The following is a 26,027-nucleotide window of genomic DNA, read 5'->3' as shown; positions in this document are numbered from 1 at the left end:
AACTTACAAAGAACCCCTGTTTTACAGTTAGTGATGTATATTAGCATAGTGGGCTTACACCTTCTCCAGGCCTGAGTTACACTTAGTATTACAAATAATATTATAACAATGCTGAAAATACTGATACAAAACAGCTTTAAGATGATATTTCCAAAAAATACCCCTCCTTTTAAAATTGAACTGTTTAACCCAAGTTTTCTTTTTGAATGTTTCAGCTTTAAAAAAGATTTTTCAAGAAAATACTAGCATTTAAAACATCTCTTAAAATGTCTATTAAATGACAGATTTTCTTAAATAGATTATTTTTTACAAAGTATAATTCAAAAGTCTATCTTCCAGGAAAACAAAACTATAAGCTCCAAAAGTCCAAATCAAAAACATTATTTGTGATACATAGTTCTTCCATATCCTGGGAAAAAATCCTTGATTATTTTACCGTTCTGATTTATTTACAGACTTCAAATACTCTAGTAACACACACCAACTTTTAGGACAAATGAAGCTGAATACCACAATTAATAATCATAATTTTTCTATCATTTCTTAAATACCATCCAGCCCAAAATGTCTGTCTGCATGAATATTATAACTTCTAAAGTATAGTGGGAATTTTAGATAGCAGTCTCATTAAGCGAAGCAAATTGCAGTGTGCATTATTCTCTTTTGGCAGAATTACAAACACACACATAAAGAAAACATTTGACAAACATTTGTCTTGATGCACATGTGTTTTTCTTTGGAAAACCAAAATTACAAATCCAGCATATCCACTAAACTCTTTACTCTTATCAGTTCTAATCAAAGTTTGAAAAGTGGTTTAATAGTTAAAGCTAGTGGGGGGATATCTAATGGCTTTTCCCCAAAGCACAGAGCTCAAATGCACTTTTGCTTTAGGAGATGCATTTCACACATAGCTTTAATTTAAGCAGGGTAGTCAGATGCCATGCTAAAACTGCTATCTCAGTTTCCCTTTATTCATTTCATGGATTCTGTCAGAGAGCACAATGGAAACAGATCATGCAGTAGGTATGACAGTTTCAATTTGCATGGACTATGCCTAATATGGATTCAGTTATTAGCTTTTATCTTTGTATAAGAAAACTGCAGCCCTGATTCCTACTGTTCATTTTAAAATTATTTATTTCTATAGCGGCATACAGCTCTATTATTAATTAAACATAAAGGAATTATTTATCTCACGTGCACTTATGTATAAAACATTAGGCCTTGTTTGTTAAAGAGAAATATTTGCCATCAAACGAGTTAAGTATTCCTGTTAGAGATTTATTTCTAAGATCAAATTGCCAAAGTTTACATATATTTTATTTTTTCCTCGAAATCTAGATGACATAATAGTCAAAATAGTGTAAACTGGGCTACCAAGAAAACTTTCTCTTCCTCAATTCATCATGTAGAGTAATTGATATGGGTTACTGTATATAAAGCAAAACTGGACACACATTGAAAAAAGAAGTGAAAAATTAAAAAATGTAAGGAAAGTGAAGTAAAATAATTTTCTTAGAATGTGCTATTCCTCAAATTTTTAAAAAATACAGTGATATAACCATGACAGTGACTCAAAGAGTGTAGCATGTCATGCTTTACGCATCATTTGACAAAATTCAGGCAACATTACCACCTCACTGTGTTATGTCATAGTACTTCAACATCAATAGCAAAAACTAAAAGCAAAATTTTTCGAAGATCAGAGCTGTCATTCTCTATTTGGCTAGCAATTACTCAGTCTGAAATCCTTTGTGAACTAGTGTGAACTAAACACTTAGAGGATAAAATAAATACCATTTTCCCCCTTAATCGTATGGCAAGATAAGCTTGATTGTATGTAATAGAGAGACAAACGCATCTCTAGGTTATATGCAAGCAAGCTTCATTCTTCAAATAAATACACCACCAAATACAAGACTTTAAAATCCCTCTTTTCTCTTTCTATTAACTATGTAATTTAAAATTCCTTACAATCCCTTTATCTATTTATTCTGCACATCTATTTTCACAGTAACACCATTAAGTGAACAGAGTGCTATTTGATATTACCTTCTGAAACTTCAATGCTTATCAGTGACTGATAAAAATAAAAGATAAATAAATTATGGCCTGTATATAAACCAGCAAGATGGTCTCATTTATTATACATATATATATAATAAAGTCTCCAAAGCTATTAAACCTAATTCAATTAACATGCTTGAACCCTCATTCTTAAAAAAAAGTAAAATTCTTTGTTTATAACTAAAAATAAAAAGTAATAAAAAATACATAAAATTTAAACATGATCTATGCACGAGAAACACTAACCGTCTTATCCTACCCAGAGACAGGAATAGGGTGATTTAATCACCCATCCTGCTGGCCTAGAGCCTGCAGCTCAGTTGTGTGTAAATTGTGATGGAGGAAAACATTCTTTCTGCTGTACATGTGTAAAGAGATTGGCCCTCTTGGCGGTTGTCCAAACCTGCCTGTAAAGGTTGAATGTTGTCGGGCCACAGCAGCTTGGTCCTTTGGTTTCTCTGAGAACGTGGAGAGCCCTTCGGTCTTAACTATTGGTTTCAGAGAGTTCTGCCCTACAGTGGCCCGTAAATTCTGGGTGACCTCTGACGTGAGGGTTTCGTAAGTTCCTCTGGAGTGTTTGATAACTTCCACTAGTTCCTTGTCCTTCAAAAAATTGCTTATACATAGACTGGAGAGCTGACAGGTCTTGCTTTTGTAGGGGCTTGTCTGGTCCGCTGCTGAGTATCTAAAACGGTCCTCGGTGGGAGTATGCATTGCTTTTCTGTCCCTTGTGCTGAGACTTTGGCTCATAATTCGATTTCGATATGTAGCCTGAGGTAAAGACATGGAAAAGAAAAGATGTCTTTAAAAAATACGTTCATAGCACACACACAAGAGCGTTGCTTTCGCATTTGTGTCCAAAATCATAAGTTTTCAACAAGGCTTAAAAAATATCAATAGAATTGTTGTCTCTTTTTCATGAGATTATATTTCCCAGTGCAATTCTACTGTAAAGAGTGGTTAAGTGAATAATTTACTCTAAAAGGCATTTATTAAAATACTTTTTTAAAGAGCAGTTTTAAGTTGGCAACAAAATTGAGAGGAAGGTACAGAAATTTCTCATAGACCTTCTTCCTCCACACGTTCATAATCTCCCTCATTATCAACATTACTCAATAGAATGGTGTTACTTTTTACCCAGGATGAACCTGTGCTGACACATCATAATTACCCAAAGTCCACAGCTTAGGGTTCACTCTTGGAGTTCTACATTCTATGGGTTTGGACACACTTAATAATGATATTTATCCATTATTATATTGTCATACAGAGTATTTTCCCTACCCTCAAAATCCCCTGTGCTCTGCCTGCTCATCTCTCCCCTCCCCTCCCCACCACTGGCAACTACTGTCTCCATAGTTTTGCCTTTTCAGAGTGTCATAGAGCTGAACTCATACAGTATGTAGTATCTTCAGGTGGGCCTCTTTCACTTAGTAATATGCATTTCAGGTTTCTTGATGTCTTTTCATGGCTTGATAGCTCATTTCTTTTCAGAGTTGAATTAAAAGGCATTTTGAAATGTATTTATCTAATTTCCTAAGTTTGAATTCTATAATTTTCTCTGAGAATACATGTTATTTTAATAAGTAATGAACATCTATATATGAAACTATACATTTTTGTTGGATTTAATATGCTATATTTACTTGAGTGTACGGTCAGAGAGTTTTAGAATGATCAATATCATGATGTGTATCAGCAAAGTGGTAACCTAGAAATTCAAGGAACTAAAAAAGAAGTCACTCCAATGACCTACAGAGAACAATAGGGCACTTAAAAGAACTTTCAGCATTTAGACTTTTGGATGCACTTTAGTAATCAAAATCAGGTCCATGAGTGTAGGCCCCTCTGCTTTCTCACAAGAAGTTTATACTCTAATTACAGGAGCAAGATATAGCTTATTGAATCATGTTGTGGAGGAAGCAAAGATTACAAACTGGCACCAGAATTCATCTTGAAGAGAGCACTGTCTTGGTTTAGAAAAATACATTGAGATAGAAACTAACTAGTTGGCTTATTGCTCTGGTGGCAAAAAATGAAGGATTTATTGTTGTTACAAAGAAGGAGGAAAAAAGGGAAGAGAAAGAGGTAAGAGAGAGGAGAATAGAGCACGTGGCAGAAGACTAATACAAAATGTGCTGAAGGGCCAATGAAAATTTCTGTGTACCTGACATCTAAATAGCATAGTTTTTAAATACCCAACTTTTCATTGTTTGTTCCCTAGAAAACCATTTCTCCAAACCTGGTCTCTACTTTGAACCCTAATTTACTTATCCGGCATCATCACTTTAACTAATTAACATTCCTAATCTGACATAAAACAAAACCAAAAAAACAAACTTGATTTTGAGTCTGCAACCTATTCCTCCCCAAATACCCTCCTTCTCACTAATAGTACCACTATCAGGCCAACATCTATAAATCACCTTTGCTTTCTCTTTTTCTTCATATACCTTTTTTTTTTTTAAGAAGATGTTGGGGGTAGGAGTTTATTATTTTTTTTTTATTTTTGCTGTGTTGGGTCTTCGTTTCTGTGCGAGGGCTTTCTCTAGTTGTGGCAAGTGGGGGCCACTCTTCATCGCGGTGCGCGGGCCTCTCACTATCGTGGCCTCTCTTGTTGTGGAGCACAGGCTCCAGACGCGCAGGCTCAGTAGTTGTGGCTCACGGGCCTAGTTGCTCCGTGGCATGTGGGATCCTCCCAGACCAGGGCTCGAACCCGTGTCCCCTGCATTAGCAGGCAGATTCTCAACCACTGCGCCACCAGGGAAGCCCTCTTCATATACCTTTAAATCAAGTCCTTCCTGATGTAGTGCAAATAGGCAACTTCAAGTCGTCTACTTCTCCTATTTCCAATCTAAACCTCCTGACCCGATTCTCTGGTACATATTAAGCATTTGATAAATATTTGCTGAAAAATAGCTTATCTGCTTGAGATAATATATTTATTGAGTGTGTATTATATGCCAAACATTTTTCTAATACCCTTTTATCCCTCACAAGAGTCTCTTGAGGTAGCTTCTATTAGTCCCATTACACAGACTAGAAAACAGAACACAGTGAGTTTGTACTCTACAGATAGTGTAAGATAGACAGTCTGCTTGATTAACCACTGATTCATTCTGCCTCCCAGTATTCCCATGGGAATATTTCTAAAATGTATCACATTTTTCTAAAATAAAGTACATACAGAACCATACTGTAACTTAAATTGAGGCTTCAAGATTATCATTACTGAGATGAATATCCCCAATCTTGTGTAAAACTAAATTCTATTAGGGGATATCTTTAGGGTGTCTTTATACTCAGTGACTTCAGATTGAGATATTTTGCTAACCATGTCTTTTCTTTCCTTCTTTAAATTGTCTTAATGTCTGTAGTAAGCTGCCATTCTAGTTTTTAATTTGTGCTTACGTTTATCAGACCCTCTCCATTACTTCTAATTTGCCATTTTAACTCTTCCCTTGATTTGCAGTAGAGATAGTAAGGCTGGTTACCTGTTTGTATGAAAGAAGCATTGTATGACTTACAGAAGGTGTTTCAAGGACTTTCTTGGGAGTAAAATAAATAAGCTAGGTATTTGGACCTACTTAGAAATGTGAGATTTTCTTTTCTTTTCATCTTTGTGACTTGACTTCTATAAGATGCTTACTTAACTGTTGAATCAGTTGAGAGATCCTCAAACACTGTGCCTAAAATCACATCCAAATGTCAGAAACATCATGGGTATAAAATACTCTGAGAAAAAAATTGGTTTCAGAACAAAAGAGCCATTGGTAAATTCATCATGATAATAAACCTTTCTATTCTATTTATATACATGCTGCCTAGGAAAGCTGAGGAGATGAGTGGAAACTTCATTTCTGTTACTTTAACATTAGATTTGGGGAAATGTTCATCATTTTCTTTATGCGATCATTTTAACCCTCCTGGGATATATTACATTAAATTGAATATACAGTTTTAATAAGACATATTGAAAGGGATCAAATGACTCAATCCCACAGGCAGACTCAGTGTTCTCTGGTATAACATCTGATCCTACAAGGTATATATGCATCTACTATAAAAAGCAACAAAATGAAATGATCTATTTTTTAATGCATTTTAAAATCACCTATTCCTGTTTGTTCAGCATAGTTTGCTTTTAACATCTTAGACTTTTCCTTTTTTTTTTTTCTTTGTGATGTTCACCATTAAATCTAGGGCTCATAGTGTACATGGGTGATTGCATAGCACATGGGGCTAATGGCATGGATTTGGGGTCAGACAAATAAAGGTTCCTTTGCTGATTTGATAAATATTTATTGACCTCTACTGAGAGCAAGGTGCTATAATATGTGATAGGAAATAGTATTGTTCATAAGAGAACCAGCTCTTGCATTTAGGCAGCTTGAGGTCTAATGAGAGAATCAACCAGAATCAGACAATTTCTAGCTAAGTGACCATGGCAAGTTACTTACCCTTCCCAAATCTCCAATTTCCTCATCTGGGAAAGGAAGATTTACATTCATACCTGTATCTGCATACGAGATTATAGTTAAGACTTAATGAACTACTGTGTATAAAATGCCTAATATTATACCTGAGGAATAGTTATCTTGATGACAGCAACAATAAGTATAGTAACAAAATAAAGTGAATACACCTAGTATAGTAACAAAATAAAGTGAATACACCTAGAAGTTTCTCTGATAGATGCTTGCTTCATCCTTTAGAAGTAAAACCACTTTGAATACTTCTATCTCAACTTAAAAGAACACAGTAATTTACTCCAGAATACTTGAGTAATTTTACATTTATTTTTATGGTTTTGTTCCCTAGAACAGATTCTGAGACAAATATTTGAGACAATAAACAAAAGTTTACTAGAGTGTATTCTCAAGTCAACACCGATGGGGTAATGAAGAAAGCAGTGTCTGTCAGAGGAAGTTAAACTCTATGCAATTAAACGATCTCAGATAATCACACAGGGATCTCGGAAGCTGGGATGACTCCTCAGAGTTGTCCCCAAGTTAGGCAAGTGGTTGGGAGCCTTATACTCTTATTTCAACAAGTTATTGGACATTGGCAATATCTGGGAAGGGGGTGTAACCATGAATGAATAGGCTTTTTTTTTTTTTTTTTTTTTTGTAAGGGAACTAACTTGAATGCTATCAGCTACCAACTTTTTTACCAACTGGGAAAATGAAGGCTTTAGTTGTGAAACTGTGTGTGTGTGTGTGTATGTGTGTGTGTGTGATTGGGGTGGGGGAGGAGAGAACTTGGGAGCACACCACAGCATCCACTACACTCATTATCCTACTTATGTACCTAATATATTAGGGGATAATTTGGCATAATGGAAAGAACACTGAACCTTGGGCCAAAGACTCTAATCTTGTCTGTGCTGCTATCAAACTGTGTGAACTTTGATGAAGAAATTAATTTCTCTGGGCTTCATTTATGAGCCTATTGAAAGAGATGAGAAATATAGAAGAGAAAAATTAGATCTTGAAGAAACTCTAACATTTATTCAATTATCTTCCAGTTCTAAAAGTCTACATTTAAATTTGTATTTAATTCTATATAGACAAACATAGGAAAGATCCCTTTGATTCAAAATATAAAAATATATTTTGTGCATATATATATATATATATATATATATATGTGCACAAAATTTGTATTTGGTTGCAGTGGTCCAGAGGGAAATAATTTTTTCATCATGCTGCTAATTGATGTTAATTCCTTCTGAAGCTTTTGAGATCACTTCCCCAGAGAGAACGTTCAGTGCATATACCTAGCCACATCTTTCTCAAGGCTGGAATTAAATTTCCACAAACTAATATAATTATGTTAGTTTTTAGACAATTTAGTTGTCAGTTATTTTTTTTTTTAATCTATTTATTTATTTATTTATGGCTATGTTGGGTCTTCGTTTCTGTTTGAGGGCTTTCTCTAGTTGTGACAAGCGGGAGCCACTCTTCATTGCGGTGCGCGGGCCTTTCACTGTCGTGGCCTCTCTTGTTGCGGGGCACAGGCTCCAGACGCACAGGCTCAGTAGTTGTGGCTTGCAGGCTCCAGACGCACAGGCTCTGTAGAGGTGGCTCACGGGCCTAGTTGCTCCACGGCATGTAGGATCTTCCCAGACCAGAGCTCAAACCCGTGTCCCCTGCATTGGCAGGCAGATTCTCAACCACTGCGCCATGAGGGAAGCCCCTCAAACATTATTTTATTACCTATCCTTTGGGTTCCTAGTAGAAGATGAATGGATGGCAAATTTAGTGATTAATCAGTCAAAACTGAAGATTATAATAAAATCAGTTCTTCCCTATAATTTTTTTCCTCTCATTTCTTCACTGGAGTATATAATTTGCATTTCATTGAATTCAAGATGAATGATTTTAAAACACATTATTATTTTACATACCACTAAGAAGGAAAAAAACAAACAAAACTTATGATGCTAATTAAAAACAAATAAAAACCACATTCCTTCCTTACCAGTGGTGTGACCCATTCGTCAGTCACACCAGCCTCTCATTCAAATTTCTTCTGTCTTCACTTCCCTTTCTTAGGTTTGATAGTCTTTTTGCATGTCTCAATGATACAGCTTCATGTACGTGTGAGTATATTCCTTCTTTTGATTTCATAAAGCATTTGGTTTTTAATTTAGAAGAGAGTATGGAATTGAAGGCAGTGCAAGTACAAATATTTTTTTCATTAATATCAAAGTTATACTCTTTCTTTCCTTGCCTTTCCATATACAAAATAACATTTGCTATAATACCAAATCATAGTAAAAATTTTGGAAAATATTCTTATTGGTAACTCACCGCATGTAGTGCTAATACTGCATATAACTCAATCGAAGAAAGGACAATATGAAACTATGATAAAATCTACACAGAGCAATGTAAAAACTCCACTGCAACTGCAACACAGTTGAAAACATTGATTGTAAGATTTTTCCTGATTTTAGGGGTTTTATTACATTAAAAAAATTGTCTTATATCTGATGCAAAGAATATGTACAGTAATCATGCCAATGTGCATAGCCCAATTTTCATTAAGGCAGGGTGACATGATAGAATTAATGAGGAGGGGAGCAATGTTTCAGTCACTGATTAATGAATTTCATAATGTTTTTCTGAACTTTATTTCATGTGTGTGAACTATACTGGTAATTGCCAAAAATGTTATCAGGCAACAACTTCCTAGTTTTTTTTTTTTTTTTTTCCCCATGGAAGGAGTGGTTTTTATTTATTTATTTATTTGCAACTTTATTGGAGTATAATTGCTTCACAATGGTGTGTTAGTTTCTGCTTTATAACAAAGTGAATCAGTTATACATATACATCTGTTCCCATATCCCTTCCCTCTTGTGTCTCCCTCCCTCCCACCCTCCCTATCCCACCCCTCCAGGTGGTCACAAAGCACCGATCTGATCTCCCTGTGCTATGCAGCTGCTTCCCACTAGCTATCTACCTTACGTTTGGTAGTGTATATATGTCCATGCCTCTCTCTAGCTTTGTCACAGCTTACGCTTCCCCCTCCCCATATCCTGAAGTCCATTCTCAAGTCCTAGTTTCTTATATAGATTAAAATTTAGCATATGATTGGTTATTTTATTTGATTTTAAGATATATTTTTCTGCAAATGTTCTCCTAACCAAAAATAGTATTGTTTTACAACTAGAATTGTTCCTAAAGGAAAAGAAATACTTGAAGCAATTTCCAATAGCTAGTAGAAAAAAAATGGTATTACATTAGAAAAATGGCTAATATTAAATAGTATTTTAACAAATTATAAAGATTACTGAAAATAACATTATAATTTGAATTTAAATAAGAGATGTATATGAACTTATGTTAAGGTGAGCCAGAATTATCAGGAGAAGCTAAGTAGTAACTCTTGGGTAATTCATACTGAGAAGAAACATGCCTCCTGAGTAAGGTTTATGGTTTCTTACTAATGAGCCTCTAGATCAAGTAAGTAGAACATAAAATGCATAATACTGTATGTTTTATGTTCAAGAATAGACACTTTGACCCATACTTACTTCTACACCCAAGCCAACTAAAATAGAAGTTTCGTAAGGGCAGGGACATTGCCTGTCTTGTTTAATGCTGAATCCACTCCTCCCAGTACTACCTGGCATTTACCAGTAGCTCCTTAATATTTATTTAGTCCAGAGAAGAATCTACTACCATGTTTCTTCCCCTTACTGATATAGCTTATCTAATATGAAATGTTCTTTCTCTAGACATTTTTCTCTCATTGATGATTTGATTACTTTGATCTATATGGATTGATATACTACCTGGATCTTTTTTTTCACACACACACACTATATTTTATTTTTACAAGAGATAAACTAACACAAAGCATTGTAAATGGATGACCACAACAAAAGCAACAATGATTGCAATTACCAAACACGAAACACACTCATACTATGTCATAATATTGACATTCAGTCCAGTAATCCTCCACTGTAACAGCTCCTTCACTTTGCAGTGAAAATTGATTTGTATATTTTTTGCCTCTGAGTCCTTGTGGGATTTTTCTTGTATTTCAAACAGAAAGTCACAAAAATTATAATCATCCTCATCAGTTCACTCAGTCCCATGTAATTAATTTTTTTTCATCTTGATCTTTTGTTAGCACTTTTATAAATTCATCAATTTTCCATTAGAGTTCTGAAAATGCTTATTCATTCAGTTCAGCAGTGTAGTCAGTTACCAGAAACCTGTACTTGTCAAAGTTTTTTCGATGAATTCCTTGAAGATGAAACCCTTTTATAGGAACATTTTTGAAAAAGCATCACAGTACATTGAGAACTGTCTGTAAATGACAAAAGACTTAAAAATGACCACGGTAAACACAATTTACAAGGACATTTAGTTATTTCTGAGATATACATTTTAAAGTAATAACTAGAATTATGACTTATTATACCAGAAGGTATAAGATTTTTAGAAATTTCATGTAAGGTCTGAAACATTTATATTAACATATTTCCATACAAATAACCCAAAGAAAGTTTAGTATTAGTTGTTTGTTTGTTTGTTTATACTGCAGGTTCTTATTAGTCATCAATTTTATACATATCAGTGTATACATGTCAAGCCCAATTGCCCAATTCAACACACCACCATCCCCACCCCACTGTGGTTTTCCCCGTTTGGTGTCCATACGTTTGTTCTCTACATCTGTGTCTCAACCTCTGCCCTGCAAACCGGTTCATCTGTACCATTTTTCTAGGTTCCACATACATGCGTTAATATATGATATTTGTTTTTCTCTTTCTGACTTACTTCACTCTGTATGACAGTCTTGAGATCCATCCATGTCTCAACAAATGACTCAATTTTGTTCCTTTTTATGGCTGAGCAATATTCCATTGTATATATGCACCACATCTTCTTTACCCATTCATCTGTCGATAGGCATTTAGGTTGCTTCCATGACCTGGCTATTGTAAATAGTGCTGCAGTGAACACTGGGGTGCACATGTCTCTTTGAATTATGGTTTTCTCTGGGTATATGCTCAGTAGTGGGATTGCTGGATCATATGGTAATTCAATTTTTAGTTTTTTAAGGAACCTCCATACTGTTCTCCATAGTGGCTGTATTGGTTTACATTCCCACCAACAGTGCAAAAGGGTTCCCTTTTCTCCACACCCTCTCCAGCATTTGTTGTTTGTAGAATTTCTGATGATGCTCATTCTAAGTGGTGTGAGGTGATACCTCACTGTAGTTTTGATTTGCATTTCTCTAATAATTAGGGATGTTGAGCAGCTTTTCATGTGCCTCTTGGCCATCTGTATGTCTTCTTTGGAGAAATGTCTATTTAGGTCTTCTGCCCATTTTTGGATTGGTTTGTTTGTTTCTTTAATATTGAGCTGCATGAGCTGTTTATATATTTGGAGATTAATCCTTTGTCCATTGGTTTGTTTGCAAATGTTTTCTCCCATTCTGAGAGTTGTCTTTTCATCTTGTTTATGGTTTCCTTTGCTGTGCCAAAGCTTTTAAGTTTCATTAGGTCTCATTTGTTTATTTTTGTTTTTATTTCCATTACTCTAGGAGGTGGATCAAAACAGATCTTGCTGTGATTTATGTCAAAGAGTGCTCTTCCTATGTTTTCCTCTAAGAGTTTTATAGTGTCCGGTCTTACATTTAGGTCTCTAATCCATTTTAAGTTTATTTTTGTATATGGTGTCAGGGAGTGTTCTAATTTCATTCTTTTACATGTAGCTGTCCAGCTTTCCCAGCACCACTAATTGAAGAGACTGTCTTTTCCCTGTATATCTTTGCCTCCTTTCTCATAGATTAGTTGACCATAGGTGCATGGGTTTATCTCTGGGCTTTCTATCTTGTTCCATTGATCTATGTTTCTGTTTCTGTGCCAGTACTATATTGTCTTGATGACTGTAGCTTTGTAGTATAGTCTGAAGTCAGGGAGTCTGATTCCTCAAGCTCCGTGTTTTTCCCTCAAGACTGCTTTCGATGGTCAGAGTCTTTTTTGTCTCCATACAAATTTTAAGATGATTTGTTCTAGTGCCATAAACGATGCCATTGGTAATTTGATAGGGATTGCATTGAATCTGTAGATTGCTTTGGGTAGTATACTCACTTTCACAATATTGATGCTTCCAATCCAAGAACATGGTATATCTCTCCATCTGTTGGTATCATCTTTAATTTCTTTCATCAGTGTCTTATAGTTTTCTGCATACAGGTCTTTTGTCTCCCTAGGTAGGTTTATTCCAAGGTATTTTATTCTTTTTGTTGCAGTGGTAAATGGGAGGGTTTCCATAATTTCTTTTTCAGATTTTTCATCTTAGTGTATAGGAATGCAGGAGATTTCTGTGCATTAATTTTGTATCCTGCAACTTTACCCAATTCATTGATTAGCTCTAATAGTTTTCTGGTGGCATTTTTATGATTCTCTATGTATAGTATCATGTCATCTGCAAATAGTGACAATTTTACTTCTTCTTTTCCAATTTGTATTCCTTTTATTTCTTTTTCTTCTCTGATTGCCATGGCTAGAACTTCCAAAACTATGTTGAATAATAGTGGTGAGAGTGGGCAACCTTGTCTTGTTCCTGATCTTAGTGGAAATGGTTTCAGTTTTTCACCATTGAGGATGATGTTTGCTGTGGGTTTGTTGTATATGGTCTTTCTTATGTTGATGTAGGTTCCCTCTAGGCCCACTTTCTGGAGAGTTTTTTTATCATAAATGGGTGTTGAATTTTGTCAAAAGCTTTTTCTGCATCTATTGAGAGGATCATATAGTTTTTCTTCTTCAGTTTGTTAATATGGTGTATCACATTGATTGATCTGCATATATTGAAGAATCCTTGCATCCCTGGGATAAATCCCACTTGATCATGGTGTATGATCCTTTTAATGTGTTGTTGGATTCTGTTTGCTAGTATTTTGTTGAGGATATTTTCATCTATATTCATCAGTGATATTGGTCTGTAATTGTCTTTTTTTTTTTGTAGTATCTTTGTCTGGTTTTGGTATCAGGGTGATGGTGGCCTCACAGAATGAATTTGGGAGTGTTCCTTTCTCTGCAATTTTTTGGAAGAGTTTGAGAAGGATGGGTGTTAGCTCTTCTCTAAATGTTTGATAGAATTCACCTGTGAAGCCATCTGGTCATGGACTTTTTTTTGTTGGAAGATTTTTAATCAGTTTCAATTTCATTACTTGTGATTGGTCTGTTCATATTTTCTGTTTCTTCCTGGTTCAGCCTTGGAAGGTTATACCTTTCTAAGAATTTGTCCATTTCTTCCAGGTTGTCCATTTTATTGGCATAGAGTGGCTTGTAGTAGTCTCTTAGGATGCTTTGTATTTCTGCGGTGTCTGTTGTAACTTCTCCTTTTTCATTTCTAATTTTATTGATTTGAGTCCTCTCCCTCTTTTTCTTGATGAGTCTGGCTAATGGTTTAGCAATTTTGTTTATCTTCTCAAAGAACCAGCTTTTAGATTTATTGATCTTTGCTATTGTTTTCTTTCTATTTCATTTATTTCTGCTCTGGTCTTTATGATTTCTTTCCTTCTGTTAACTTTGGGTTTTGTTTTTTCTTCTTTCTCTAGTTCCTTTAGGTGTAAGGTTAGATTGTTTACTTGAGATTTTTTCTTGTTTCTTCAGGTAGGATTGTATAGCTATAAACTTCCCTCTTAGAACTGCTTTTGCTGCATCCTATAGGTTTTGAATCATCGTGTTTTCATTGTCATTTGTCTCTAGGTATTTTTTGATTTCCTCTTTGATTTCTTCAGTGATCTCTTGGTTATTTAGTAATGTACTGTTTGGCCTCCATGTGTTTGTGTTTTTTTTATGCTTTTTTCCCTGTAATTCAATTCTAATCTCATAGTGTTATGGTCAAAAAAGATGCTTGATATGATTTCAGTATTCTTAAATTTACTAAGGCTTGATTTGTGACCCAAGATGTGATCTATCCTGGAGAATGTTCCGTGCGAACTTGAGAAGAAATGTAATCTGTTTTTGGATGGAATGTGCTATGAATATCAATTAAATCTATCTGGTCTATTGTGTCATTTAAAGCTTGTGTTTCCTTATTAATATTCTGTCTGGATGATCTGTCCATTGGTGTAAGTGAGGTGTTAAAGTCCCCCAATATTACTGTGTTACTGTTGATTTCCTCTTTTATAGCTGTTAGCAGTTGCCTTGTGTATTCAGGTGCTCCTATGTTGGGTGCATATATATTTATAATTGTTATATCTTCTTCTTGGGTTGTTCCCTTTATCATTGTGTAGTGTCCTTTGTTGTCTCTTGTAACATTCTTTATTTTTAAGTCTATTTTATCTGATATGAGTATAGCTACTCCAGCTTTCTTTTGATTTCCATTTGCATGGAATATCTTTTTCCATCCCCTCACTTTCAGTCTGTATGTGTCCCTAGGTCTGAAGTGGGTCTCTTGTAGACTGTATATAGATGGGTCTTGTTTTTGTAACCATTCAGCAAGCCTGTGTTTTTTGGTTTGAGCATTTAATCCATTCACGTTTAAGGTAATTATCGATATGTATGTTCCTATGACCATTTACTTAATTGTTTTGGGTTTGTTTCTGTAGGTCCTTTTCTTCTCTTGTGTTTCCCACTTAAAGAAGTTCCTTTAGCATTTGTTGTAGAGCTGGTTTGGTGGTGCTGAATTCTCTTAGCTTTTGCTTGTCTGTAAAGCTTTTGCTTTCTCTGTCGAATCTGAATGAGATCCTTGCCGGGTAGATTAATCTTGGTTGTATGTTCTTCCCTTTCATCACTTTAAGTATATCGTGCCACTCCCTCTGGCTTGTAGAGTTTCTGCTGAGAAATCAGCTGTTTACCTTATGTGAGTTCCCTTGTATATTATTTTTTGTTTCTCCCTTGTTGCTTTCAATAATTTTTCTTTGTCTTTAATTTTTGCAAATTTGATTACTGTGTGTCTCAGCATGTTTCTCTTTGGGTTTATCCTGTATGGGACTCTCTGTGCCTCCTGGACTTGGGTGGCTGTTTCCTTTCCCATGTTAGGGTAGTTTTTTACTATAATCTCTTCACATATTTTCTCAGGTCCTTTCTCTCTCTCTTCTCCTTCTGGGACCCCTATAATGCAAATATTGTTGCATTTAATACTGTCCCAGAGGTCTCTTAGGCTGTCTTCATTTCTTTTCATTCTTTTCTCTTTATTCTGTTCTGCAGCAGTGAATTCCACCATTCTGTCTTCCAGGTCACTTATCTGTTCTTCTGCCTCTGCTATTCTGCTATGGATTCCTTCTAGTGTAGTTTTTGTTTCAGTTATTGTATTGTTCATCTCTGTTTGTTTGTTCTTTAATTCTTCTACATCTTTGTTAAACATTTCTTGCATCTTCTTGTTCTTTGCCTCCATTCTTTTTCCAGGGTCCTGGATCATCTTCTCTATCATTATTCTGAATTCTTTTTCTGGTAGGTTGCCAATCTCCACTTCATTTAGTTGTTTTTCTGGGGTTTTATTTTGTTCCTTCATCTGGAACATAGCCCTCTGCCTTTTCATTTTGTCTATCTTTCTGTGAATGTGGTTTTTGTTCCACAGGCTGCAGGATTGTAGTTCTTCTTCCTTCTGTTGTCTGCCCTCTGGTGGATGAGGCTATCTAAGAGGCTTGTGCAAACTTCCTGATGGGAGTGACTGGTGGTGGGTATAGCTGGCTGTTGCTCTTGTGGGCAGAGCTCAGTAAAACTTTAATCCACTTGAATGTTGATGAGTGGGGCTGGGTTCCCTCTCTGTTGGTTGTTTGGCCTGAGGCAACCCAACACTGGAGCCTACCTGGGCTCTCTGCTGGGGTAGGCTGACAGACTGTAATGACAGAGTCTGGGAGGGCTCATGCCAAGGAGTACTTCCCAGAACTTCTGCTGCCAGTGTCCTTGTCCCCATGGTGAGCCACAGCTACCCACCCCCCACTTCTGCCTGAGACCCTCCAACACTAACAGGTAGGTCTGGTTCAGTCTGCCCTGGGGTCACTGCTCCTTCCCCTGGGTCATAGTGCGCACACTACTTTGTATGTGCCCTCTAAGAGTGGAGTCTCTGTTTCCCCCAGTCCTGTCGAAGTCCTGCAATCAATTCCCACTAGGCTTCAAAGTGTGATTCTCTAGGAATTCCTCATCCCGTTGCCAGATGCCCAGGTTGGGAAGCCTGACGTGGGGCTCAGAACTTTCATTCCAGTGGGTGGACTTATGTGGTATAAGTGTTCTTCAGTCTGTGACTCACCCACCCACCAGTTATGGGATTTGATTTTACTGTGATTGCACCCCTCCTACCGTTTCATTGTGGATTCTCCTTTGTCTTTTGATGTGGGGTATCTTTTTTGGTGAGTTCCAGTGTCTTCCTGTCGATGATTGTCCAGCAGTGTTCTTGCAAGAGGGAGTGAGAGCACATCCTTCTACTCCATTATCTTGGTTCCTTTCCCTACCTGGATCTTAAACTACCAAGCACTGGACATGTATATTTTGCTTTCATTCTTGAAAGCAGTGGGGAATGTCAACTTTTCAGGGATGTTTTTGAGGCTTCAACTCCCCTTTAGTTATCCTTCCCTAATAAAAAGCAAGACATATATGTAACTATAAAATATACATGGAGGAAATAACAAACCTTTCATAGCCACCAAAGCGATATGACATTATATCTAAAGCATTAGCTATCAAAGCAACTGAAAAAAACCTCTTTCAGTACATTATGTCAGTACTGTAGAAAATGAATTAAAAGGGAGTTATTGTAGAGCAGCACTTCTTAATCTCTCTTTTCCCCGTGTGTCAATATGACATATAGAGACACTTCTTTGGCCAAAGCAAGGGTTATGAAAATACTCCCATTAAAATATCTTTAACTCAGCTCTTTTATCTTCCATTTATGCAAACATTTTGGATTCAGAAATACAAAGAGAATTACCAGTATCTTCTCTAATTTATAAAAAGAATAAATTTTGGTGCTCTAGTAGTAGTAGCAACATATTACTTAAAATATAGACATAACAAATGACTGACACCCATGTGACCTTGTAACCTGCACATTAATTGAGCAAGTCAATTCATTAATGCAGAAAATATATGATGAAGGCGGGAGTTGAGGCAGTAGAATAAATCACAGAAGAAAGTCTATAGCAATATATTAATTTAATTATTAAAATACATCAATACATAAATCTACAGGCAGAATAATAGAAACTTTTAATACAGTGATATCAAGAAGCCATCTCTATGTATTTAAAATGCTATTTAAAATACTTAAAATAGTATGTAAAATACTATTACATATATGAAAAGTGCTTTGAATAAAGGCATGTACAATATTATTGCTCACTGAGTCAAATATTAAAATCTGTAAATGTATTAAATGTAATTATTTCCATTTTCATTACTGTAAGTGTACAGAATAATTGCATTAAATTGGTTGTCATTTAAGGCCAGTATAACATAGATTGTACCGATTCTAAAGTTTTGCCTATAAATCCTTTTTTACCCCAAATTTGCTTCTAAAATACAAACTGGAATACTTTTTCAACACCTTTAATGGTGTATATTGAGTTTCCCCATTGTGTCTTCAATCTAACCTTGATCTTCACTATTATTTTCTTTCTATCTAGTTAGCCCTGGGTACTGACATAAAGACTTCTTTAATACTCTTTCTCTAATGATATTTATAAATTCTCTTAAATAAATGATAAATTAGCATTGTGACACATTTTAGAAAAGAATTAAAAGGAACTATTCTGTACATAGTCTGCTTCTCATTGAAGCACATGCCTTAAAGGAACTTCTCTTTTCCTACTTTCAGAGGATGGGTTCTATAGTGTTCCAAACAAATGCTGTGCTACTATCTATGGATTCTACTGTTGAAGGAGACATAAAAATCTTTTTTTTTTTGGTAAAACTCCATCACACTAGTTTTTAATTTAGTTTTAATGAAGTCCATAGTTGACTTAACCCTGAGCCTATTGGAAAATTGAATTGTATATAGTGATTTAAAATTAAGCTAAGGAAAAGACAATAGTAGGATTTAGATCATTGAGAAAGCTTTATTTGTCTTTATAAAATTCTAAGTAAGCCTGAATCTTGGACAAAATACAACAAAATGAATGTACAACAACAAAAATGCCATAAGGTGGTGATAAGTGCTTTCAAAACCTAGTTGTCTGTCTGATGCCTGACAGTGAGAAGATCTAGGGTGGGAAAGAATTCTTTAATATACTAAACTCAAGAGAGCATACATTGTATAATTTTAGATTTAGAAAAAATGACCAGAAAGCAGATACATCACTTTATCTCAGATTTAATTTATAATAATAGCTAAGATTTAGTGACTTTACAATGCACCAAGATATGTGCAACGTTTCATGTATTAATAACTTTTAATCCCTATTAGAGTATTTTATTATATCCATTTATGATGAAGAAACTGAAACCCTTACACTTAAGTGCTTACCAGGATTCCAGGATTTAGTGGATAGCATAATGTGAATTGGAGCTCAAGCTCTAGGTCAAGGGTCTCTCAATCTCAGCACTATTTACATTTGGGATTATATAATTTTTTTGCTGTAGAGGGCTGCCCAGTGAATTGCAGGATGCTTATGAGCATCCTTTGCCTCTACTTTAGATGCCAGTAGCACCTGCACCCAGTTGTGACAAACAAAAATGTCTTCAGACATTTCCAAATGTCTCCGGGAGGGCAAAATTGCCCCCAGTTGAGAATTACTGGCCTAAGCCATAATGCTTCCCTAAATCAAACAAATAAACGTGACTAATGCAGGATCTCTCCAAAAAAAAAAAAAAAGCCATATACATAAACTGCTATCCTTTAAAAAAATCACTTACAGCCACTAGGAGAGTGAAATTAAGCTTTTATAATTTTTATTTGCAAACACATATCATCCTTATTATATGCCAGACACTCTTCTAGACCCTTAAAATTATTATTTTTTAAAAAAATATTAGCTCATTTACTAACCCAATGCAATTTACTAATAAACATTGAAAGCATTTATAAACATAAATCTTGCCCAACAACAGCAATAAAAAACACATACAGTATAGCACATAAAATCCAAAGATTTCTTGTCTTAACAAATAACTTTTTCTCCACATGGAGGAATGTTAATGGAGTGTCATGAACTACTTAAAAAGCAAATGCCCCTTTTGATTTTTCACTACATAATATATTGGTGTGAAGTAAACCAGGAGACCTGAAATGTGCCTCTTGGTCAATAAACTCAAACGATATTTATTAAAAACAACTGTCCTTTTCCTGAAGTGTCAGTATAAACTCAAATGATATTTATTAAAAACAACTGTCCTTTTCCCTGTCATCACTGAGGAATAGGATTTCTAAAGCAGTTATAAATGCAGGACATTTCTCTACAGAAGGGTTGGCATGTTGCTGCATCTGTTTGTATCCTTAGATGTGCAATCTGTTTTCAGTGATAAAGAAGGTTTTTTTTTTTAAAGGCCTAGAAACCCTCTACCACAGAGAGATTGTACAGAAGAGTAGTTACTGCTTTGCAAGCAGGAAGCCTTGTAATAAGTTGAAGTAATAACCAAAAAGAAACATTGAAAGGTTCTGGCAGACAATACCTATATTTTTCAAATAGCACAAATTACCAAGAGGAAATTGTCCGGAGTTAAATTACTTCTTCTGGCCCAACCTCACTCCTAAATTCTTTAGGGGATACTAAATCCTCCTGGTGGGCATTTAGGATTCAACCGGGGTTAGAAGGCATGTACAAGATAAGCAAGGTGAATGTTAGTAAGGTCAGCTAAAGGCTGAGTTCCCAAGAGAGGAAGGCCAAGGCATCTACCTCTCATGAGAAAAGTGAAAGCATGCAACTGTTTTCCCACAAGCCAGTAGGACTGTTCTGTTTATAACTAGAGTAAATGAACTCTAGAAAGAACAAAATTCTGAGGAACAATAATGAGTTGTCTTTAGAACTAATATGTGTGTGTGTGTTGTAACCCACTCAGTGTGAACGATTCTTTTCAGTAAAAAGTTTATTTAAATGAGAATTTCAATCACTGCTTACAATCACTGTTTCAATTCAGAAGAAACCTGAGAAAGTATAATTCTGCACAACTGATATTCCAAAAAAGTGTGATTTCTAACTAAAAAGAATAAGTGAGTGTTTAAGCCAATTTTATACGTCTAAGCGAAAGGAGTAGGGAATAGTTTTTATATGTTTGCATAGGAATGCAAAATAATGGGCAATTACTGTGGTTTAACTACAACAACATGAAAAATGCATCTCTTGTCTAGACAGGCACATGCCAAATATCTAGGATGTATTAGATGATACTGTGTTTCTTTTATTTAAAATTTTATTGAAGTATATTCGATTTACAATGTTGTGTTAATTTCTGCTGTACAACAAAGTGATTGTTATATATATATTCTTTTTCATATTCTTTTCCATTATGGTTTATGACAGGATATTGAATATAGTTCCCTGTGCTATACATTAGAACCTGTTGATTAAATCCATTCTATATATAATAGTTTGCATCTGCTAATCCCACACTCCCAATACTTCCCGCCCCCATTCCCCTCCCTCTGGGCAACCACAAGTCTGTTCTCTATATCCGTGAATCTGCTTCTGTTCTGTAGATATGTTCATTTGTGTCATATTTTAGATTCCACATATAAGCGATACCATATGGTATCTGTCTTTATCATATGGCATTTGTCTTTCTCTTTCTGACTTACTTTGAGTATTATGAAAATCTCTAGGTCCATCCATGTTGCTGCAAATGGCATTATTTCATTCCTTTTTATGGCTGAGTAGTATTCCATTGTGTATATATACCACATCTTCTTTATCCATTCATCTGTTGATGGACATTTAGGTTGTTTCTGTGTCTTGGCTATTGTAAATAGTGCTACTATGAACATAGGGGTGCAAGTATCTTTTCGAATTAGAGTTTTTTCTGGGTATATGTCCAGGAGTGGGATTGATGGATCATATGGCAACTCTAATTTTAGTTTTTTAAGAAACCTCCATACTGTTCTCCATAGTGGCTGCACTAAGTTACATTCCTACCAACAGTGTAGGAGGGTTCCCTTTTCTCTACACCCTCTCCAGCACTTGTTAGCTGTAGACTTTTTAATGATGGCCATTCTGACCAATGTAAGGTGGTACCTCATTGTAGTTTTGATTTTCAATTCTCTAACAATTAGTGATGATGAGCATATTTTCATGTGCCTATTGGCTATCTGCATGTCTTCTTTGGAGAAATGTCTCTGTTTAGGTCTTCAGATAGTACAGTGCTTCTTGAGTGAAAGTAGTATTAAAAAAAATCGCACAAATATTTTTGTTCATATAATGTCTTCTGTAGACAATTGCTGTAGATTTACATGATCAAAATATTGCTTGTATACAATAAATGAACATATATATATTACATATGTATAATATATATATTATATATGTATTGTATATAATACAATACACATGTAATATAGATTCTTATATTAATTATAATCTATATATAATATATAGATTCTTATATTAATTAATATATAATTAAGAATCTAGCCTATTGTTTCTCTTGTTTTCTAGTACTTATCATACATATGTATATGTAATATAATCATATTGATTAAATAATGTGAGTCCTAAACTCCTTGCTTAAATGATTCTATCTTATGAGAAATTTTATCCCATAAGCTCTGTTGGGAGACTACTAAACGTAAGACATTATTACCTAAACTACAAGATAACTTGAGAAAGAAGTAAAATAAAAATACAGCAATTTTATATTGCTCATTTGTTGTTTTATATCAGTAAGGCAAGTTAATTTTAGGAATAAGTCTGACTCACTGAATAAAGGCAATACATAATTAAATATATAGCATAATTTGGGGGATACTACAAACAACAAATACAATTATAGCATCTCATCTGTCATATACTTTAAATGTTAGATTGCTTTTACCTAAAATATCCTAATTTATCCTTGTAAATGTACATTAAAACTGGTTTCAAATGCCTTACTCCCATTTTACAGATGGAAAACTGAGGCTGTTAGTAATAACTGGCTTACTCGAGGACTCAGGTACTAATACAAGGTATTTGAATTCCAAGTCATATATACTATAATGTCTCTTTATCTGTCAAAAAATTAAATAAGTACCCTTCCCTAATTGTTTCGTTGATACTAAAATCTGTGTGCCAGTTCCTCTAGGTTTATTAAATGTTCTCCACTTATTAATTCTGAATTTCATTCATTATATAAAATATACTCAAACTTCATGTAGAAATTGTTTCCAGATGACTTGAAGTATAACATTATAAGTTATTAGTCATTTAAACCTTTGTATGAATTAGGTTATCAGATTATCCCTGAAGAAAAGGGTTTGAAATAATTGGAAATGGAGGTATCCAGAAGGTGTGGATACTATGTAAGTAGATAAGAATGATGTTGAAAAAAGGGAGACAGGATGTAGACAAATAGCATACCTCACTCCTACTGCCCTCTCTGGCTGCAGCCAGAATAAGCATCAAGGTAGTTAGAGTGAAAGAACTATCGGCCCAAGGATGCCAAATCACTTGAAAGGTCTCCCTGGATTCACTGGTTCATTTTTCATGATATTCTTTCATTATTTGAATTTAAATAGTTTAGTTATACCCAGATTAAAAAATTATATATTCAAGATGCACTTCAAATGTGATTTTTAGGTTACTGGCCATTTTGTATTAGCTTTGGCTATATTTTCCTTAAGAAACATGCAAAATTTAAGGTAGATCAAACATCACTTAAGAAAATTCTGGGGGCATGTATGGGATAGTAATATGATAAATAACAAAACTTGCCTTTTATGCTTGATGCTTTGGTGACATAATACTATTTAAAAGTCCTTCAAAGAATTTACAACATCAAAATAATATTACAAGCATGTATGGAAATACAAAGTATGCAGAGTGGTTTGGGATTTGTGATGAAATAATATTCATTTTCATATACCATATGATTTTCTGAAATGCTTTCATATAGTATAAATAAAGGGTGAGACACAGGAAATGAATTCTGGTATGGAAAGTTATGGTCAGGATACCATTACCTACAAGTTCGATACAGTTTTTAAAAGAAGCATGGAATTTCAAAAATACATTCTTTCACTGTGTAAAGAATTGAGCCTTGGAGATAAGAGGTTTGTTTAATAATAGCAATTTTTCAAATAACCAACCTTTTTCTTACTTAAGATGAGTTTATGGGTTTTAGAAACACTTACTATCGAGTGCAAAAAGAAAGTCTAAGGTTACTTTTTTTTCTCTTTGAAAAGCTGCTTTATCAAAGCAAATAATTTTCCTTATGAACTCAGAGTAGCCTCAAAAAGTCTGCTAACAAAGAGAAAACAGATGGGACACCAGCTTTAAAGTTAGTCATCCTTAAAAGGATATAAAATTGATTTTTAAATAGAAAAAAAAATCAACAAAGCACAAACTATAATGTGAGATGAAACATACAAATTGCTGTGATCTAAAAAATTATTGTCAACTATTTTCATTTTATTAATGTCATTTTGTGATTTTATTAATTTCAAATATCATAACCTGTTGCCCATTGAAAATATGAATATTTTCATTTTGATTTAATAATAACAGTTCAAGAAGCAGTAGAGACTGTAAAGTTAATGTGGTTTAATCCCTTGATTTTTATAAAGAAACAGTGGCTAGGGTTGATAAGTGACTCACCCAAGATTATAAAAATTGTTAGTGGCAGTCAACAACCAGTTCCAGATTTCCCAAAGCATTGTTCAATATTTCCATGCAGAGCCCATCAAATTTCATCTTAATGTGTAGATACAAGATATGCATTTGATATAAGAAAAACAAGGTCAAAAGGATTCATATTCAAATATTTAATTATATGTTTCAGCCATTATGCTATATTTCAACCACACTCACGAACTGTGGATATGTAGATAGACATATATCTGTTTGTGGGATAAAAAAGATGGATAAATAGAAAAAATCTTAGAGTAGTACAAGGAAAGGTATTTTGTGCTGAAATAGGGGAAATGAAGGTCAAGGGGTAACCATGTGATGATAGAGATTGCATAGGTATACAGTGACCTTTGTAAACTGTGTTCTGTTACAATAAGTTTTGGTTAAAAGAGGAGACATAGTAACCGGATGTTGGCTTAGGGTGGGTCTATCTTCATTCCTCAGGTTATAGTCATCTAGAGGTAGAAAGAATAACTCTTTCCTGGCTACAGAGGTGATGTCCTGCATTTCAATAGAGGCTATGTTGGAAGGTCCAGATGTTAGAATTATAAGGCTACGGTGAATCCATATCTTGACCACAGGAATGGTGGTTTCACATCAGGACAGATTGGCAGATAGCATCATAGGTAGCAAATGAGTTCTGCAAGAAATCTCTTCAATATTCAATACCCCAAGCACTTCCCTACAGTCACTATGGGGAGGCCTCAGAAATGTTAGTCTAAAACTAGTTCTAAAATATGAATGCATCTTCCATACCAGCATTGTTAATATTTCTCATTCTCTGTTTCTTTCTGCCTTCACTATTTATTTTTTCATTCATTTATCCATTCACTCTTATGGAGAACCCACACAACACAAATGCAACAGGAGATTTAAAGAAATCAAAGATACTGTCCTATGCTTAGGCACTTCCTTTTGCTTAAGGGACTAAACTAGTAATTAAAATAAAAGGTAAGATTACGTAAGACATTAAAATGATAATATGAAAGTGTCTTAAGTCAAGAAGAGACTTAGTGAAAAGTATTAAAACAGCATGATTTCTAAGAGTGAAACAGCCTTCCAAAGAATTGTTTACTTTGGTTGCTTCAATTTCTCACTTCCCGCTTATTCATAAACACACTCCAGTTCGGCCTTTGCTCTTCCTGAAGACCTCTAATTTGTTAAGTTAAGTGGATACTTATCAGTTTACATTTTTATTTTTAGTATTAAGTAAAATTCAGTAGATTAACCCCTCTTATCTTGAATTCCATCATCCTTTGGTAATTGTGACACATCTTCCTGCTGCTTCTCCTGCATCTCTGGTCACTATTACTTAATCTCCTCAGCTGAACACGTTTCTAACTAAATGTTTGGATTTCAAGACCTAGTCCAGATACATTTCACTATCCCTAAGTGATCACATCCAGTCCCATTACTTTACTTACTATCATTATGTGAACAAACATTAAACTTATACTTCAATCTAAACTTCTTTTCAGAGTTTCATCCATACATCTACCTCCATGACTGTATGACAGGTATCTCAATCATATTTTTTCTTAACTGAACTCATTATATTTGCATCATTCTAGTTTTCAACTATGTTTAACAATTTCAGTAATATTTTTTGAACAAACAAATGAATAGGGACCATACAGAAAATCTGAAGTTGTCCTTGATAATTTCCTCTTCCTCACTGACTAGCATTCAGTCCATCACTATTTCACAGTGATTCTACCATCATTCTG

The 26,027-nt window shown here is 34.8% G+C and overlaps 1 protein-coding gene across 2 annotated transcripts in view; it reads right to left on the bottom strand.

The window, feature by feature from the left end:
• Positions 1–2,302: 2,302 nt before the first annotated feature.
• The window catches only part of CCSER1 (coiled-coil serine rich protein 1), a 1,210,612-nt gene continuing 1,186,887 nt past the window's right edge, over positions 2,303–26,027 (bottom strand). For both annotated transcript variants that reach the window (XM_060094716.1, XM_060094688.1), the window contains one exon: positions 2,303–2,841. In XM_060094716.1, coding sequence (XP_059950699.1) covers positions 2,356–2,841 — 486 coding nt within the window. In that variant the 3' untranslated portion in view covers positions 2,303–2,355. The remainder of the gene's footprint in view (positions 2,842–26,027) is intronic.

The sequence above is a fragment of the Mesoplodon densirostris genome, chromosome 1 (genome assembly GCF_025265405.1).
Source record: "Mesoplodon densirostris isolate mMesDen1 chromosome 1, mMesDen1 primary haplotype, whole genome shotgun sequence".
In the NCBI taxonomy this organism is placed as follows: Eukaryota; Metazoa; Chordata; class Mammalia; order Artiodactyla; family Ziphiidae; genus Mesoplodon; species Mesoplodon densirostris.
The sequence above is the reverse complement of the archived record's forward strand: the minus strand, read 5'-3'. Positions and strand labels throughout refer to the sequence as shown.